The sequence below is a fragment of the Camelus ferus genome, chromosome 16, assembly GCF_009834535.1.
Source record: "Camelus ferus isolate YT-003-E chromosome 16, BCGSAC_Cfer_1.0, whole genome shotgun sequence".
In the NCBI taxonomy this organism is placed as follows: Eukaryota; Metazoa; Chordata; class Mammalia; order Artiodactyla; family Camelidae; genus Camelus; species Camelus ferus.
In genome coordinates, this window is record NC_045711.1 from 20,096,288 (window position 1) to 20,116,435 (window position 20,148).

The 20,148-nt window shown below is 52.4% G+C and overlaps 1 protein-coding gene and 2 non-coding genes across 3 annotated transcripts in view; 1 reads left to right on the forward strand and 2 right to left on the reverse strand.

The window, feature by feature from the left end:
• Positions 1–4,657, reverse strand: part of FOXK2 (forkhead box K2) — a 50,173-nt gene extending 45,516 nt beyond the window's left edge. The window contains exon 1 of the mRNA XM_032499092.1: positions 4,190–4,657. Within this exon, the coding sequence (XP_032354983.1) occupies positions 4,190–4,593 (404 nt within the window). The 5' untranslated portion in view covers positions 4,594–4,657. The remainder of the gene's footprint in view (positions 1–4,189) is intronic.
• On the reverse strand, positions 2,093–2,255 carry LOC116656914. Its single transcript, XR_004311921.1, has one exon. It is a non-coding gene; the product is annotated as a U1 spliceosomal RNA (small nuclear RNA).
• A 15,085-nt stretch (positions 4,658–19,742) lies between the features above and the next one.
• Positions 19,743–19,814, forward strand: TRNAM-CAU. Its single transcript has one exon. It is a non-coding gene; the product is annotated as a tRNA-Met (tRNA).
• The last annotated feature ends 334 nt before the right edge of the window (positions 19,815–20,148 follow it).

The following is a 20,148-nucleotide window of genomic DNA, read 5'->3' on the forward strand; positions in this document are numbered from 1 at the left end:
GTGTTCCCAATGTCTACAATCAGTGATAAAAATGTATCTCAATTTACCAAATGAATATATATTGTAGCTTTTAAAGGAAAATACACAGTAGTCATTAAAAAGCAATTAATTTGTACACTGAGCACTTTTCCAAGTGCAAAGTGCCTCTGCCCAACATCCACTCCTGGGTCCTAGAGTCCAGCTGCCGGACCCTGGCTCTCAGCTCTGCATACAAGCTGGTCAGGGTCTCAGGTCATAATGTAATGCAAGTGCTTCAGCCACCTCAGCCCCCAAACAAGAACACACTCCGGACCTCACGAGTGGGTCTGCTTAGGTCTTCAAAGAAGATACGCTCATTTTATCTTCTGCTGGGAACTCTGTGCCCCTCACACCTCAACTGTGTGCACCCTGCACCCTTGGGGCCACAGCTCTGTCTCCCAGGGCTTCCCTCACCACTTCACGGTGGTGACCCATAGGGTTGCCACTCTTCCTAATCCTAATCTCACCTCGGTCATCCCTGCAATAACCACCCCCACTCCCTTCTGGCTGTCTTCACCCAGGAGCCCACACCCAGTCTCCTCCCTCATCCTCCAAAACATCCTAGCCGCCAAGCCCCCAGCTCCCCATGGAAGGTGACACTGCAGGTCACGGTCCTTTTCCCGAGGCCCACCTGGCGCTCCCCCCTTCCAACTTCCCTCCTTCTGGTACTGGGATTCTCTGGGAGCCCTGGCTCTGCCCAACCCCTCCAGCAGAGCAGGGTCCAGTCACCTTGAGCTCCTTCGGTTCTCTGCCTCCAGTCTCCACCAGCAAAGGTCCAGAAGCCGCTGCCTGCTCACCTCTCTCCAGCCCTCACCTCGGAGGGTGCTATCTCTGATGTAATGAGAGTCTTCAAATGTGGCATTAGCAAACTTCATCTGCAAGTTAAAACATGCTACACAAGAGAGGGGCTGCTGTATCACCAGCTGACAGGCAGTTAATTTAGCACCAGAACCACGTCACTTTTCTAAATAAACACAACTGCAGTTTTGCATGTCAAATAGCTTTGGGCTACAGTAAATTCGACTTGTTCTACTTATGTCTGGCTATTAGATATTTACCATCTTACTAACCAAAAAATACATCAAATTCACTTGACATTTCAAACTGTAAGTAACTGTTAAAAAGTTGTTTACTTTTATTTGTAAATTGTATTCAGCATGCTACCACAGCCATACCAAGAGCAACAACAGCAAACCCAGGCTCCCCTGCCCAACAGATCTTCCTAAAACACTCTGAAGATCACTCAGGCACCAGACCAGGTGCTTAGACAAACAAGGACCCTGTCCTCAAAGAGAACATTCTTCATTCTCTGGCTGACCTCAGTGAAAACACTGCCCCACCAGGCCTAGGCAAACCTCATGCTCCACAAACCTGCCCCAAGGGCCCTTCCAGCCTGAATTCCACCTCCTCTAGTACCAGGCTGCCACCCAGGCACACCAGCAGGGCCACCTGCACCTGCACACTTCAGGAGCCCGGCCCAGGTGCCTCAGGGCTCTCCTACCTAGACCACTCCACAGAGGAAAAAGTTGCATTTCTGTATATACAGACCTGCATACTTGGCCAAAAACCAAGAATTTTTTGGAAATCACTTGTTTTCTGGAAAACCACGTGCTCTGGCGCTCGAGTACATACTCAGCTCCCACCCCAGGCCACATAGGCAAGGAATTGACCAACCACCACGGAAAAGGCACTTGTACTCAGGTCTTATCCAAACCGTTTAAAATACTCATGACAGCCAACATACAGAATCACAGCCCTCCTTTCTCTCTTCCCCCACATCAATACTTTATTATTTTAATAAAATAATAAAACATACTTTAAGCCTAAACTACTTATGTACTCTTTCAAATTCTCTGTATGTAAATTTTTAATACTAACTACAAAACATAGATTCATTTTAAAGTTGGAATTGGAATACAATCATTGTCATTCAAATAAGAGATCAACCATAGGTTGCTATATTTTAAAAATTCTACAGCGATTCTCAATTCGGTAAGCAAGTCTGAAATAAGGAATAAAGTTTCAACCTCTGCATAATTGCTCTAAGTTACATGTTTTGTTTTGTTTTTTTAAACAGGGGAAAGTGCGAACGCAGTCCCCCACTACTACGAATTATGCAGTCAATTTTCCCACATTTGGGGAAATTGCAGGGGTCAGTACATCCGGAGTGTAACGGATAAGCCTCGCCCTGGGAAAACCACCTTCGTGATCATGGTATCTCCCCTTCAGGTAAGTATTACACGTGTTTTTAAATTGATACAATTTGATTTTTTTAATCTTAAAAAGAACTTGTAACATAGAACTGAGTTTAATTTCAAGAAAAAGATTTTTAAAACAATTTATCTACATTTAGGTAGCACCAATTGTCTTTACAGTTTTTTTCCATTACATACCTGTTACCATCCTACACCAACAACTTAGAAATAATGCTTTACAAAAAAGGCATTTGCCTTAAAAATCCTAACAATTATCCACTCATTTCACACTGTAAAAATGCCAAAACCCCTTCTGTGGAAAAAATCACTCCCATCTGTCAGTGCAGGCAGAGGTCCCCAGGCCCGTAAGAAGCCCGGACTCTGCCCTGTGCACCAGCTGGAGCTGAAGGCCAGAGGCCCTGCTCCTGCCCACCACCTCTTGTTCATCATTTCTACAAGGCTCACTTCACCCCTCAAAAAAGTCTCAATTCTGCTCCCTCGCGGAAAGCTCCACTTATTTCCATGTTTGGAATGTCAACACAAATAGTTTTGGCTGAATGATAATAAGAGAATTTTCTTTAAAAACCTCAAAATTCTCAGAGGAAAAATATAATACCCTTTGTTGTGATGTCAAGTTACCTGTAAACAAGTCAAATTAAAAGGCAGCCATTAGGTCCCTACCACCCATCTTACGCACTCTTCAGTATAATTACACACAAAACCGCTTTAAGTTTGAAAAGTAATGTTGCTTGAGACGCTCCCATCAAGGCCTAGGGAACCAGCTGGTGCGCTCTGCAGGCCACGCAGTAACGCAGCACACGTGCACAAAAATCAAGCAGTGAAGACAAGCAGCACTCTTATCCGCACCTCCAACAGCTGGAAGCAGACAAAAATTCCGGTTTGTGGAGAAAGGTTCTACTTGGAATAATCTAGAAAGTCCCCGAGGAATAATTAGCATTTCCTAGAGAGCAAGTTTGTTTTTCAAGCAGAGTAAATGTGAAGTTATCATACTTCACAAAATCAGAGAACCAGCTGAACTGCTTTGTAGCAGGACTGATAGTTCCTCATGAAGCTCCCTTAATTACCACTCCATAAGACCTTGTAAGAACTTCTAAATAATCAAGCGACTTTTAAAAATCATGTTGAAAGTGTACAGCTTTCCCCAAATTTTAAGGTTCAGAGCACAGATCTGAAAATTTAGCACTTTTCAAGAGTTTTCAATTTTTAGGCAACAAAAAATATGGTAAGAAAAAGGAGTTCCTACAGCTTAAATAATTCTTGAAATAATACACTACTGAAAACATCCAGAACAAAAAGGAAGAAACAGATAACCCATCATCAGTGAAGATACAGGTTTTGGGCGGTTCCACGCGCCAGAGTTGAACACTTCTGCGCTGTATTACCTACGTGCTAGTTACGAAAAATAACATGCAAACTCGCAGAACGCACAGAGAAGCGCAGAAACCCTCAGCCCACGTGCACAGCTGCCTGAGCCTCCAGCTTTGGGAAAGTGAGGATGGGACCTGCGGCAGGGCTTGTGGTCTGCGTTCTGGCCATGGGTCGGGTGGATGAGGCCGCGAGGCTGGGGTCTGGAGTGGGATCCGGCCAGGGTGACGGGGTCGGGGTCGGGGTCGGCTAGGAGGTAGACTGAGCCCAGAGACCGCGATCTAGGTCCTGGATGGACGAGGCCTGGGGTTCCGACTCGGGGTCCGGACTGCCTCCTACATGTGGGGAGGACGTGGGCTGCGTCCTCGCCGTAAGACTTAGGTCGGGGGCAGCGGGGCTGGGTGGTTTCAGGGCCTGCCTGGATCTGAGTTTTCCTGGTCCTGGGTGGGCCGCGGGGCCGGGTCGCGCATCGGGGGCGGGTTCTAGGTGGGGTCGCGGGGTCGGGGTCCGGGTCCAGGTGGGGGTTCGGGTCCCAGGCCGGCCAGCCAGGCCGCAGCCCCCAGCCCCCGTCCTCCCCCGGCCCCACTCACACGCGCGGCAGCTGCAGCGGCGGCGCCCCGCGCCTCTGGAACACGCCGTCCACGAACACGCCGTTCTTGCCGAGGCAGCGCAGGTAGAAGTCGCCGCCCGCGTCGGGCCCGGGCTGCGCCGACGGCTCCGGGGCCGCCCCGCCATGGCCGCCGCCGCCCGGGGGCGTGAAGATCTCGAGGTGGCGCCGTGAGATGAAGCTCGAGTGGCCCATGCTCACGTCCACCGAACCCTGCGACGAGTTGCGCCCGATGGTCACCGAGCGCTTCTTCATCAGGTACTCGAACTCGCGGCCCTCGAGGCGCGCCACGGCCCAGCCGCCCGGCGGGGACCCGCCGCCCGCGCCCCCGGCCCCGCCGCCCGCGGGAGGCCCGCCCGCGCCCGGGAGGGCCGCGGCCGCCGCCATGGGCCTGCGAGGGCCCGGGCCGCCTTCCGCCGCCGCCACGGAGCTGAGGGCCGAGCGAGGCCGCCGGCCGGCGAGCGACGAGCGGCGGCGAGGGGCGGGACACGCGCGGCGCGCCGCGGGCCGGCGCCGGCCCGTGACTGACGGCCGTGCCCGCCTATGGGGGCGGTGCACGGCAGTGGGGCTACCGGCCGCCAGCCAATGGCGAGGCACGCCGGCTGTGCGTCCGCACGTCCGGCCGCGGCGCCCTACGCAGGCGCGGCTCCCGGCGGCCTGGAAAACCCGGGGCGGAGCTGGGCCGGCCGCGGAGTCGCGGAGCCTCCGAGCAGCCGCGCCGCACGAGGGGCGGGTGCGAGGGCTGGGCCGGGGGCGGGTCAAGGTCGGCGCGGGCGGGCGGCTGGGGGCCTGCGTATTCCGCACCCGGCGCCGCGCTTTGTCGCTGCTGCCTCGCGCGCACCCTCAAGTGTAGCCGGAGCCTGCCGCGTGCTGGCAGCCGAAACCCAAGCGTTTCCACGGTTGCAGTGGCTGTGGGACCCCACGGTGTCAGCCAGGAGGAGAGAGGGGAGGGGAGGAGAGCGAGGAGGGGAGGGGGCACGGGAAAGGGAGTGGGAAGAGTACGAGAGGGGAGGGGGAGGGGAGTGCGGAGGGGAGGGGGCGCGGGGAGGGGAGGGGAGTGGGGGGAGCGGCGAGGGGAGAGGAGTGCGGAGGGGAGGGTGCGCGGACGGGGAGCGGGACACGCGCGGCTCCGTGGGCCCGGGGGGAGCGGGGAGCCTGGAGGGAGGCAGGTCCAAGTCCGGCTCCGCTGACACAGCCCGCGCTGGGGGCGCCGCCGGCTCTCCTCGTTCTCTGTATAGAAACCCCTTCTGAAGAAATGGAAGAAGTTACCGTGTCCCTCTGAACGCGACATCTCCCTGGCTTGTCCTCCAGAGATGCGTTTGCGGTTACGGTACAAACTCCGGAGGGTTCACACGGCTTCGAACCAAAAGGGCGCAGTCCGTCCTAGACAGGACAAAAAGTCGTCTCGTGAAGTACTCACTCACATACGGGAGAGATTTCAGGTGGTGTGGAGACAGGAAGGGAAGCGATCGGTGGAGAAGCCTTTCATCCACGACAAAACACGGTTGATCAAAGGAAAGAGCGTCTGATCTGGTGTAACGGATGTTTCCAAACCAGCTGACAAGTGACTGTGGGGTGTGTTGTCCCGGCGTCCTGGGCCCTGGCTCTGTGCTCCTCCGGGGGGGCGGCCACTGCTCTCCCCGGCATTCGGAAGCGGCCTTGTGATAAAGTAACTGTGTTTGGAGGGCATGCTGTTAAAAACTCAGACGAGCCTACAAACCTTCACTGTTCACGGTGTCCACCACACGCAGGGAACCCAGGCCTGCAGGTACCAAGAGGGTGAGCCTGTCCTGTTGCACTGATGTGTCTCAGCTGTGCCCCGACTGTGCCCACACGAGGCCCCTGGATGGAAGGCACACAGTGCCAGGCCCTGGGCAGGTAGAAATGGTTAGGGCCATATGAGGTCACTGACACGAGGAGTCTGACGAGGCTCCAGAGCAGGAGGGCTTGCGCTCGCCCTTCCATCCGTTCCCAGTGCTCAGTAAGCACCTGCTGTATACCAGACACAGGCCAGGGTTGGACCAAAGCAGAGAGCAGACCCAGCAGCCACATCCCATCAGCGCGTGTGAAAGAAAGACTGATCCAAAGCAGCAGGGAGGTGCCCTCAGGTGGGCACGGAGCTGAAGGTGGGATGTGGAGGAGACACACCCAGGGCTCACGAAGCTTTGTTCCCTCAACCAGGAGTGTGTCCGTGCGGGATACAGGTGCCAGAAGAGAGCAGAGTGAGACCGTGGGGCACCTGCCAGGTGCTGCTGGTGGAGGACCCGCAGTACACCTGTGCACATACAGGCACAGCCCAGGGGCAGCATGCAGAGCAGGCAGAGAGGCCAGAGGAGGACACCCTTGACCTGAGGCTTCAAGATCCTGAGCTGGGGCCATGGTGACCTCCAGACAAAGAGCAAGGGCAGTGGCGCAGCGTGGGAGGACACTCAGTGTGTCACAGGCGTGAGGGAGGAAAGACAGCCGGGCTGCAGCTCCACCGGCCCCCATTACCTGAGACAGGAAACCACTGGGTGTTTCAAGCAAGGAGTAACATGACCCAGTTGAACTTCTAAAAAGATCAACCTGTTTGCTGTGTGGGACAAAACCGAAAACAGGGAGACCCAACTGTGTCCCTTGTAATGATTTAGGCTACAGAAAAGGGTAGTTGGATCCACGAACCTCAAAGCTTTTTGCAAAAGTACCCAGTAAGCTAGTTTTCTGAAAATTTGTTAAGTTCCCACATTTAAGGTAATAGTAAAATTTCCCATCATATTTAAATAGTTGCAATGAGGCAGGGAGGATATAGCTCAAGTGGTAGACTGCATGCTTAGCATACACAGGCCCTGGGTTCAATCTGTAGTACCACCTCTAAAAATAAATGAATAAACCTAATTCCCTCCCCCCAAAAAATTTTAAAAATAAAACTAAATAGCTGCAATGAATGTAATTTCCCAAAGATTACACATATTGCCTTTTAAAATAAAACCATGACATCATTCCCTACCTGTAGCAAATGCATCCTGAATGCCATCGTGATTCGAAACCTACTCACATGTTTTATAAACATATAAACAGTCTCTTGGTTAACAGTCAGGAGTTGTTTTAAATCCTTTCCTCCTAAGCTCAAATTCCCCCACAAGTGTTCGCACTTGAACATCATTTATTGATGACACCATGTTTATGCCTGGAGAGGGAGATACATATATATACACACAGGTCTTTAATTTGCAATTTGCTGTAAATTTAAGTCTCATGTTAAAAATACTTCTGGAATGAATTAGTATTATAGCTATTATTAATACATTACTGATGAAAACATAAATAAATGCAAGTTTTGATTAAGACTAGAGTTATATTGGAGATTTCTCTCTTAATACCATGTCCGGGGCTTTTTTCCTCCGGACTGTCCATATACCCACTGAAGAGAGTTACTAGGGTGAGGCAGGGCACAGAATCAATATTATCCCCATTTCTTCATAAACGTACACACACACACATAAATTAAGCTGGAGGAAGTGATCTCATAGCAACTAACAGTTCTTTGAACCTCTTCTGACTGCAGGTGCCACATGGGAGCTGAGCAGAGGCCCCGAGGCCCCGCAGCGCGAGGGGTCTGGAGGCAAAGGGAAAGGTCTCGTGCCGCCCAGGCAGCCAGCTGGGGCAGCAGAAGGGCCACACCAGGAGCGAGGGCTCCCTGCCAGGAGTCGCGGAAAAACGACAGTCTCTGAAGAGAACTCCTTGACTTGCCAAGCACCAGACTGGGTACAGCTGGAGAGAGGAAGTTTCAGCTCAGCCACATCAGTAGAAATCATCTCAATCAAAACCCTGGAAGAAAAGGTGGGGGGTAAATCAGGAGTTTGGGACTAACAGATACAAACTACCATACATAAAACAAATAAACAAGGACCTACTGCATAGCATAGGGAACTATATTCAATTTCTTGTAATAAGCTCTAATGGAAAGCAATCTGGAAAATGTATATAATGTATACAGGTAACTGGATCGCTTTGCTTTACACCTGAAACTAACGTTGTAAATCAACTACACCTTGACAAAAAATAAAATAACAGGAAAAAAATGAAAATAAGGAAAACAAATAACAAAAGACTATGAGAGACCTGTGGGACAAGATCAAAGGGTCTAATGTCCCTAAAACTGGGCTGTCAAAAGGAAGGGAAAAACGGAGCAGAAGAAATATTTACAGAGAGAACGTGTACGGATTATACACACTGGTAGGACTCAATCACCCCACAGATCCGGAAAGTTCAGCAAAGCCCAAAGAGGACAAATTCAAAGGAAAACAAACGGAGCTGTCTCATAGCCCAACTGCCGGAAACCAAAGATGAAGATAAAAGCCTTAATGAAGACAAAGGAAAAAAGATTAACGTCCTGGGAAACCTCAGCGAGAATGACTGCTGACTGCTTATCAGAAGCTGTGCTGCCAGAGGAAAACGACACTATACTTGTAAAGTGCGGACAGGAGACTGCCCAGGTCTTCATGACTGGAATCGAACACTCGACAAAAGCGTCTTTCACGAATTGGGGGTAAATCAGAGCTGGAAAACGTCGTCACCAGGGGCTCAGCCTCCAACAAGCTGAAGGGGAGCAGCCCGGTGGAGCCCCAGGCATGCGGGCGGGAACACGTCTGTAAAGGCTGAGGGGGCTCGGCGGGCACGAGGCTCTGGCTTCCATCCCCAGCACCTCCTCTAGAAATAAATAAATAGGCCTAATTACTTCCCTCCCCCCAAGATAATAAAAGACACAAGATTATCGAGTGGAGGCTTAGAGCAGATCTTAGAATCACATGTTGTGGGTTTTGAGCAACACTGCCCAGCGCAACACGGCAGTAATGGAACAGCTGGGCCTGTCCCCGCCAGAACCCCCACCCCGGGGGCACTTCAGGTGTGTGGCTGAGGAGCTGAATTTTAAGGTTGTGTTCAGTTATAATTTAACCTTATATTTAAATAGCCGCATGTGGCTAGTGGCTACCAAATTAAACAGCAACCTGTGGAAATAAAAACTATGACAAGAGAACCAAGAGCAGTAGGGAGTTACGGTTATTCTGCGTTCTAACTTTCTTACCTGGTTGATGGAGTCGTGTAATACAACTTCAGAGCGGACTGTGATCAGTGAAGGGCACGTTCTGTAACTTCCACATCAACCACGGAAATAAACAAGTATAAATGTGCATGTTATGTACACAAATATCAAACTGACGTATAAAACGTATAGTAACATATTAATGTACCAAAAATACAAGCAGAGATAGAATTTTAAAAACACGTGAATAATCCAACAGAAGGCAAGAGAGCAAGAATAAAGAGAAGATGGAACAAACAGAGCAGCAGGGTGGCGGCTTTAAACCCCGCTGTGCCAGTCAACACACCGAATGTAAACACACAGAGCTCCAGTTAGGAGCCAGAGACTGATGGGGGAGGAAAACACCACCCAACTTACAAGTTTACAAAACACACACTTTAAGGCTAAAGACTAAGACAAGATGAAACTATGAAGAGAGAAAGAAGCCGTCCAAATGCGAGTCATAAGCAAGCTGGCTGCCTTAACCTCGGAAGAGGGGGATCAGGGTAAGGATGACCGCACGAAGAGCGAGGCGCTTACTGGTGTGGAACAATCGTGAATTTTGATACTCTTAGAGGGACGTCCTGCACTGCGACTACTTTCATGTAGCAAAACGCTGTGAACACCCCGTGATTACAAGTCCTGTGGTCTTGAGAAGATGACACTGGGTTTCGTAACTTTTCCTCCTAGGAAACCTTCAGAAGCCCGCAGTTTGCACCCAGATGAAAGCCAGACCCTGGAGCCCGCGTTTCCTCCTGGTCCAGCTCCGCCCAACAGTCTCCCTTCTCACTGCCCACGTGTGCCCCCCGGATGCCACCCCGTTGCACCCCACCTTGGTTCACACACACAGCTCTCCGGCTGCCCCCAGGCGCCCTGCGGCATCACCCCAGTCCCCTCTCTTTGCACGAAGTATTCCCTTGCTGTGGCAGCTCTGCTGGCACTCTCCAGGACCCGGGACTCCCTAACTTGTGCCTGTTATTGGACACTTAATAACTTCCTGTCTCCGCTGCATTGTTACTTTCTTTCTTGTACGGTTACTTTTCTTAGCTCCCTGACTCCAGTGCTGCGAGGCCTGGAGCCATGCCTCTGATTCACTGTGCTCCCGACAAGACACAGCTGCCTCGTGAGGCCGTCTCACGCGGGGCTCCAGGGGCTGCTTTCAGGCCGTCCAGGGCTGTGGGTACTCTGTCCACTGCAGGAGATGGAAGTAGCACTTTGAATTGCATGAAAACAGTGTCCAGAGAGGAGAGAAATATTCTTATTATGGCCAAGCGTTCAGGAAAAAGTAAGGTATGTTCATTCAAATATGGCCCTGCTGGTAATCAGTACCATGAATCCAAAAGGTATTATCATGGATGTAAGCATTATGTTGAATAAATGATACATTTCTCACTTCTGGTTTTCTTCTTCACAGAAACTCAAATACTCCAGAGTAAATACCATAAACTAAGTTTTCAGTTTGATGAAACGTCCCAGGCGGGAATACTGCTGAGGCAGGGGTGTGCCGCACCTGTGTTCCTAGCACCACGTCACAGCTGCAGGCCGGCAGCAGGTATTTGTCAAATCGCGGAAGTACACGGAGGTCCACTTGGTAAGGAGATCCACAGCCGTCATCTGACTGAAGTTTCCGATAGCTGTGGTACAACCACAGCAACCTGATATCAAACCTCACTGCTGGGAGTTCCACCTTTTGACCTCTCAGGAGGCACTTCAGGCTCTCACGGAGCCCAAAATCAGAATTACGGACACCGTCTTTCCACCACCAGGCTGTGTGCGGAGACGCCCCTGACAACACAGAGCTCACCCTGACCGGCTGAATCAGCTGTGTTGCTGTAGGGCCAAGTATTTGCTTGAGGACTGATTTGCTAGGCTGGTAACATTTGGCCCGGTTGATCTGTAGAGTCAGTATCACCCCAGTCCAGTCCCCAGCTGGCTTGCTGGTAGGAACCGACAAACTGATCCTTATATTCATACGGAAACGCAAAGGACCACAATGATCTTGAAAAAGGAGAAGTTTGAAGGACTTACAGCTATGTTAATGTAAATTAAAATAAAGCTGTAGTCACCAAGTGAACATAAAGCTCCTTCTCTAACTCAGCTTTCACGAGAAACTCAGTCACACAGTGATCTCCGTACAACCTGCAGCTGGTAAAGCACGGAGGCAGACCAGCACAAAGCTCTGCTGACCAGCACTGTGTGGTGCGGGAGCGAGGACAGACGCGTCAGGGGCACAGGAAAACCCAGAGACGGGTCTCCACACAGTCAACCGACTGCCGACAGAGGTGCCAGAGGTAGTCAGCCGGGAAAGGACAGTGTGACATAACACATGATCCCCGGTCTCTGTCCTGGTCCCTGGCCAGAGCTCCTGAGTCCCTTGAGTTTCCTGGATGACAGGAGCATCCTTTGCTCTGATGAAGCGACTCTGGGTGGGTGCCTGGATGGGGCGGGACCAGAAAGACAGACCAGGGTTAGAAGTGTTAGAAGTGGAAGCTTCAGCCCCACCCCCGTCCTCTGGGAGAGAAGACGGGCTGGAGATGGAGTTAACCATCAGGACTGTGATGAAACATCCATAAAAGTACCTAAACTGTGGGGTTCAGAGAGCTTTTGGGTTAGTGAACACATCCAGGTGCCAGAAGGTGGCACCCCTACCCCATGGGGCAGGAGTTCCGTGTTCGAGACCCCGCTGGGCTTCACCCTGTGTGTCTCCTCAACTGGCTGTTCATCTGCATTCTGCAGAAAAGGCTTCGTAACAAGCCAGCCAACATAACTCAGTATTTCCCTGAGTTATGTGAGCCATTTTAGCAGACTATCAAGCCTGAAGAAGGGGCGGTGGGCACGCCTGAGCTGTAGGCAAGTTGGATAGAAGCGTGGGGACCCTGAGGACCCCCTACTTAAGGGTGGCGCTGGAAGTGGGGCAGCCTGTGGGACAGAGCCCGCAGCCTGTGGCGTCCACACGCACCGCGCAGCTCGTGTGAGAACCGGCTGAGACTGCAGGACACCCTGCTGGCACCCACAGGGAATGGGGAAAACCCACACATCTGGCATCAGAAGTGTTGCAAGCAGAGGTTTCTCTTTGATCCAGTAAATAATGCTGGAGCAGCTTGGTATCTGAGTCATTACGACAAGTGAGAAGTCTGACCCATGCCTTACACCACACAGAAAAATTAATTTGTGATGGATCGCAGAGCTGTCTGGAAAAACAAAACAAAACAAACTACCAAGAAGAAAACATGGGAAACTATCCTTGTGTCTTTTTCCTCTTGTGTCTTTTGGGTCCCAGGACCCCAAAAGTGAAAACCATCAAAGGGAAAAAAATGGATAGGGTTTTGAAAAAAGTTTACATTTTGCTCCTCCAAAGATGATGAAAAATTTGAAACCGTGAGCCACACATTGAGGAAATATTCACAATATGTACACAGTCTGACAGGACTCCCTAAACAGAATTTAAAAGAACTCCTATCACTCCACGGCAAAAAGGAAACTAAAATTCAAAGATGAGTCAAGAGGCTTGAACAGCCACTCCACAAGAGAAGATGAGTGGTCAACAAACACAGGAGATCTCCAGCGTCAACCGTCATCAGGCAAAACGCAGATTAAAAGCGCAACAAGATACCAGAGGAAGAGCTGAAACGAGAGCGACCCTACCACATGCAGGCAGTGATGTGAAGCCACTGGAATGCCCCTGCGCTGCTGGTGGGAACAGTGGGGCAGCCTGTGGGACAGAGCCCGCAGCTCTGTGGTGGTGGTGCAGCCGCGCTGGGAAACAGTCTGGCAGCTTCTTAGATAAAGTCCCCACACACGTGCACACGCACGTGCGCGCGCACACACACCCATCCCACCACCACGTATGTGTAGATCCAGCCATCCCACTCCTACCCAGAAGAAAAGAAAGCAGATGCCCGCAAAATGGCTTGTCTAAGAATGCTCACAGCAGCTTTATTCGTAACAACCAAAAGCTGAAACAACTCAAGTGCCTTCAGCAAGTAAGAAACAAATGCTGGGTGACCGGGGTGGGGGCGCCCACCTGGCCAAGCCCTGCCCTCGGTCCCTGGGAGCTGGTGCACGCTCTCTGGATGTGCCCTTTTGTGCTTCCTCGCAAGCATTTTGTGGGAAGTGTTTTCTGAGTTTCCAAAAAAGCTCGTTCAGATCTAGCGAGGCTTGACGGGTGGTGTCTTCTGACCTGTGGCTCCAGGTGTGGGATTGACACGTCACCAGCGCAGCCGTGCTGGGTGCAGATTCCTGCTCGGCTTGAGGCAGAAATCCTCACGGGACTTCCACGCACACCAGGGGCGGCCAGCTGAACAGCCACGAGGACGTCCACCCACGGAGAAGGAGAGAAGGGGCGAGTCCGTGGCAGGGGACGCAGTGTGTGTGCCGTGGACGGGGCGGACCCACCGCCTGCTCAGCAGGAAAGGCCCGAACAGCTCCCCCAGCGGCTCACAGCACTCCCACCTCTTGGGATGATGCCGTTTTTCCTAAAGCAATAGTAACTGTAAGCGTGTCTCACTTTTCTGTTTTCAACTTAAAACTGCATTCTAATGACGGCTGGAAAACATAACTGCATCACTTAAAAGTTAAAAACTGGTAACATGTTTTAAAACATGCCTGATTTTTGGAAAGTGACATTTACAGATGAATAATACAATTCTAATTGAATTTCATTCTAAAAAACAAGAGCTTGAGAGAAATCTTATAATACCAATTTTTAAACGAAAATACCAAGAGCACCCTTAAACTTGCTGACATTGGCTGGGCCTGAAAGTGTCTTTCTAATCCTCCTCCGTCAAACCCTCTTCTCCAAAGACCCCCTTGCGGAGCTCTGGAGGCCGGGGAGACCTGTCTCCACTCTGCGGACTCCTGGGGGCAGGAAGGGGTCCGTGGTGTGTCCCTCTGTGCATCCTGCACACCAGGCACAGGAGCTGTCACGTGTGGCTGGGGGCACTTACCTCCCGTGTGAAGGCAGTGCCCCCAGAAAGGCAGCCCCCGGAAGGCACCCTGGAGCAGGCAGGCCCCGCACAGCCGTCCTCAGCCGTCCTCTGAGCCAGACTTAACTAAGTTTGAGAAGATACCAGGGACGCCTGGGAGTTGCCTAGGGAGGTGTGAGGCGAGTGCCCCTTGGAGTGACCTGTGTCCCACACCCAGACCCGCTTCAGCTGCCCCGAGCATCACCGCCCAGCAAGTCTTCTCTGGGTCACCTTTCTGGATCTCTGTGCTGAGGCTGGTGTCCCTCAAAGCCCACATGGAAAACATGCGAAACGCAGACAGCAGGACAGACGAATTCAACAGCTAAAGGCTGTTTCTGAATAGAGGAGCCTCTGTTGCTGCTGCTCAGGGCCCTGAGCTCCCCCCCACCCCCTGCCCCAGCCCAGGAGCTCCCTGTGGCTTCTCCCTGCCTTTGTTTGGCATCCTTGGTCCTCACATCTCCTGAGCTCTAAACCTCCAGGCTAACTTTGCCTCCTGGTTCCTCATTGCCCATTCATTCATTAATTCATTCGTTTCCTCTTCCACTCATCAAACAGTTCCTGTCTCCCGCCTCATGCTGGGCCCAGTGCTGGCTGCCCAGGCCCACAAGGAGCAAAGGGGACACAGGCCTTGCCTTCATCAGGCCAGAGAGGGAGGCAGCCTTGATTCAGTCTCCTCACCTGGACCAGCACCCCAAATTCCCTCACACGTGGCCAGCCCCCTCCTCCGAGCCCCACCACCACCCCACGTGCTGGCCTGGCCACTCGAATGCAAGACGGGGCTCCCTCAATACCCCCACCAGCCACACTGGCCCTCTGCCACACAGTGAGAACTGACCCCCCCTGCCCCACCGCCCGAGCTGCTCAGCCTGGGACAGCCACTGTGCACAGACGTTACTCCAACAGGACTCTGAGCCTGGCAGAGTATGGGCCCATGCGGAAACCTCCTCTGAGCTTTAGTGAAGCACAGACTACTGAGAGGAAATATCTGCCTCATCTTGCAGCCCCGCTTAGGGATGAGAGACAGAGGAAGCAGGAAAGTCAGAACGTGAGCAAGGGCGCTGACGCAGTTGTTTGGAGAAAATTCTGATGGTGAACATCAGAGTTACAAAGATGAAAACGGCCTTGACCCACGAATCCAATGGCAGTTCAACGTCACTGGAGAGCTTTATCCGTAGGAGACACTGTGCTTCATTTAGGAAATTTTTAAAAATGAGAAGACAGGGATCCTGCCTCTAACAAATCAAATACCACAGGTTTTAAAAGTGGGCAAATCAGTAGCAGAGCACATGCTTAGCATGCATGAAGTCCTGGGTTCAATCCCCAGCACCTCCGTTAAAAATAAATAGGTAAATAAAATTAATTACCCCCCCAAATAAACATAAATAAATAAAAGTGGGCAAAGATGATTCCTCATGCTGGAGTGTGAGTTACAGAAAAGCAAGGAGGGTCTAGAGGAAACCATGTGGTTTCGGACTAGAGCTGGAAATTTCAGTACCAACTCATTTCAACCCTCATAGGAGAGGCAGAAGGGCCTTGGGAAGTGTGTCTTCCTTCACACATTCACCAGTAACTGTGTGTGGTGCATGGTTACTTTATTACAGTCATGGAGCTCAGCATACGTAGGACAATTTTTAAATGCACGTGAGTTGTATTTGCCTTAAATTCAGATTAAGGTTGTATACTTTTAAAGAATTACTGATCATACCAAAATTTAAACAGAAGGAAGTATCTTACTGGAAGTGGGGTGGAGGGGGGGAGAAAACAAGTCTGGTAGGAACGTCAATATCAAAAAAGTGTACCACAATGGAAACTAATGATAGTAGTGGTCAGAATCACGAAGGAAAACATTCTTGACAGCTAAGCGAGTATGGGTGTGACGGCACAGAGCGAAAGCTACCAGGACAGTCAGGACACTCCTAAACAGGAAGCAAAAAAGCAGAAGGAAGAATAAAGCCAGAAGGAAGATGGCGGTAACAGAAAGGAAAACCACAAGGCACCCCGTCGGCAGGACACGCCAGGTGGCCCTGCCCACTGCTGACTCCATGGCCGACAGTGACACTGCCTGTTAGGACGCACAATACAGTAACAACTCCCCCAACCCTGGTGAACAGAAAGTCCATTTGTTCAGATTGTGATCCCATTTACAGAGACCAAGTAAAACGTACAATGAACCAAAGAGATGCTTCCCGAAACATTTTAAAGCAGTTATTTTCTAACAGGAAAACTGCTACATGACACTGACTAGCCTATACCGAGACTAAATTTGGCCTGTGTTGTGTCACTTGATACAGATTTCAACAAGACAGGCATTACGTCACAGAGACTTTCACATCAGCGAGTATCTTTGCAACCATCAAGAATCACTGAAGGCTGCACAAAGCAGATGAATGTAATGTTTCCTTGTGTCGCAGACAAATCACATGAAAACAGAGCAGGCCCCTTCAGCAAGGAGGGCGGACCCACACAGAACCGACTGGATCCAGTCACTGAAGACGAGGACAGCAAACACAGAAAGTGCTTTCCATTTCTTCCTGATCTGACACGAAATACAAACGATGAAATGCCTGACACAAAGCTCCCAACAGGCCACCTTGCCAGTTAGAGGCAAGTCCTCGTGTGCAGACGTGCGAGAAGCCGAGGCCCTCCAGCTCACCGCGGACAGGTCTGGCCAAATCTGATGACAATTCCCGGAGTAGCATCCCCAGTAGGAATGCGACCATCTTCTCTAAACTTTTTAATAAAAAGCAAAATTTGATCAGCCCTGCTAAAGGAAGGACTGAACTATATTTACCCGACACAAACAGTATTACCAAATTACTGCCATATCAGGCGTGAACAAGATTCGCACCCAGACTTTTAGGGAAGAATACGCGGTGTGTCAGGCAGTTAGCTAGTGGTGGTCTAACCGCATGAAGCTCGTGGCGGTGGTCTGCCGCGTGCACCCTGCGGTTGGCTGCGACGGCGTTCCTTACTCTAATCAGCATTCACCTCCGTATCTAATTTTGTCTTATTTTTCTTAAAAAGGGTGCTCCAAACTGCACACGTCAAAGACCCCAGCCACCCCAGGGGCGCAGGCCGCCGGACTCCGAGCCCAGGGCGGGCGCCTGGGGGCCCGACCCGCGAGCGTGCAGCGTCTGCACGGTCGGGGGCGTAGACCAGCGCCGCCGCGCGCGGGAGGCAGCCTGAGGTCGCGATCGCCGGGCGCGGCCGGGCCCCCCGCGCCCCCGAACTCCCCGAGTCCCTCTGCGGCCCCGACCCCGGGCCGGGCGCGCACCGGCGAGGGGCGCCGGGGCCCCGGGCTGCGCTGGGCCTCCCGCGGCGGCCGCCGGGCCCGGGGGCGTCGAGCAGCCCTGGCCGCGCCTCTGCTCCGCCCTGTCCGCAGAACAAGCGCGCGCCGCCCCGGGCTCCGCCCTGGATCGGCAGGCGCGGAAGAGAAAACTGGTTCCCCGCGAGCGAAGGCCCGTTGCCTGCTGCGGTCGCCGTGAAGTGCGGGCTTTGGCCGAGCGGTGGCGGGTAGGGTGCGAGGACAGTAGGGTCCCCGAGGGACAGCGGCTGGGTCCGGGTCCGAATCGGGGTCTGGTCCCCCGCTGCCTCGCACGCGTCCCGCAGGGGGCGGACCAGTGAAGCCAGCTGCCCTCGGGGGCCCCCTCTGCCCGGCAGCCAGTACTGGGATTGGGGGCGACCCCTAGGACTTGTAGGTGGGAGCCCGCAGGGGCAGGCTGGGGGGAATCCGTGTTGCTGGGGCAGGACACAGCGTCCGGGCACGTCCCTGCCGCCGTTGGTCTGAAGGCTAAGCGAGCTTCACTAGGGTGGCTGGAGAAAGGGCCTGAGGGACTTCTGCAGAATACCTCGTTCACCCGATTAAGACTTTCTCACAGTGCTGTAGAGCACAGGGAAAATACACACAAGATCTTACGGTGGCTCACACAGAAAAACATGCGACAATGAATGTATATATGTTCACGCATAGCTGAAAAATTGTGCTCTACACTGGAATTTGACACAACATTGTAAAATGATTATAAATCAGTAAAAGATGTTTAAAAAAGAAGACTTTCTCACAGTGGACAATTTTGATGAGGTTTCACGTGGGACATGAATTTTCTCAAATTCTGGGCCCATTCCTAGAAGTCCACCCCCCCCCCACCCCCCAGTCTGGTTTTACCCAGTCGCTGCCTGGGGCATTGATCAGAGGGGTTCCCGTCTTCCCCCAGCCACCACCTTGCTGCCTCACTGTGCACCTGTGTGCCTGGACTTCTCAGGCTCCCACAACACCCTAGACCTGGGGGTGGACATTCAGGCTTCCGGGGAGCCCCGGGTGCAGTTCAGGGAGCCTGCACGCCCCAAGGCAACTGCTGGTCTGTCAGGGATGCTCTAAGCCCGGGCCTGCCCCTCATGCTGGATGTGTCACCAAAGCAGCAGAAGTCCCTGCCCCCTGGCTTGGCCTTTGCTGAAGGTCCTCCCTCATCCTCACCCTCCCCCCAGCACCCTGGCCGTGGGTGCACCTCTGGGCTTCGCGCTGTCTCCGGTCACTCCAGGCGTCTTCAGTTTGCTCTCTAGATCCACCTCTACCTTCCTCTTCCCCAAGACCAGCGGGAGCTGGAAGGCAAGAAAGCCGAGCGGCTGCAGCCCGTGGGAGGTGCTGGCAAGGAGCTCAGAGCGGTGGGAGAAGGCCTGGCTGAGGGTCAACAACCTGCTAGGGGAGGCCGCAGCTCCGGTTCTCACCTGTGTCCAGGCCTTGGGACTCTCCCTGCTCAGGGACTGCCTGCCCTGCCTGTTGGCTTCCTTCAACCCTGCTTGCAGGAATGGTCCGCTAACTCCAACGTGTCCTGAGTATCCTGATTGTCATGGTTTGGCCAAGAACTCCCAGCAGTTCCAGTCTCTGTTTCTTCTTCCCAATCACTGCTGGCTTTAGAGAGGAGACACCTTGCTATCTGCAGCAGCAAACTCTAGGGACACTTGTTCCATGAGAAGTTTCAACACCAAGATTTTTCCCCCGGAAGGATTAATATCCAGAATGTTCTTGGGGGAACAGTTTCTCTCTCTCTGAAAGTACCAATTTAAAACAATGTTTTCTTTCAAGTTACAAAGCTGAACAGCAAGTTTTCTTAACACTTTAATTTTAAGCAGTTTTGCAGGGAGGAAGTGGCTTCCTTGGCTGTGGGAAGCAGGTCAGGAGAAGCAGCCAGATTAAAAGGATAGTTCGCTGATAACTGGACAAACCAGGAGTCATAGTCAGATAATCGGGAGAAACATTGTTTCTGTTCTTTTCTGAAATCCAGCCAGCACCACTGCAGCCTAGAACCTGCCACCACTGTCCAAGGGCACTGTGGGCCCAGGGTTGTTTCTGGACTTTTTTAACAGCAGAAAAGGGCATGAATTCAGAGATTTCTCCGGTAAGAAGTCGAGGGAGGGAAACAGGCACTTGCAGGAGCCACCCCCATGGTCCCTCTCTCCCCTGTGCCCCATGGAGGCTCTGGGGCCTGTCACAGGCAGGGAGCACCCGGGGCAGCAGAGTGGCGCAGCGGGAGCGTGCTGGGCCCATAACCCAGAGGTCGATGGATCGAAACCATCCTCTGCTATAGTGAGCTTGTTTTTCCCTGGACTGTGAATCCAGTGATCCAAGTTCAGATCTCGGTGAGGCCTGGGCGCCTGTTTTGTCCCCTCCACAGGGGTGCTTAAGGCTAAGGGGTTCAGAGAGGGAAGCTGGGACTGTGTGTCTCTTTGGTGTGATAGTTAGGGCTCTGGATTCTGAATCCACCGATCTGAGTTCAAGCCCCAGTAGTACCTGCTCTGCCAGTGGCTGTCCTGCCATCCCCTCGTGTGTCCTGCTTAGTGGACACAGGACACAGCCTGGCACAGGGCTGCAGGAGACTGAGACCCCAGTCCCTGGGGCCTGGTCACCACTGCCTCTCG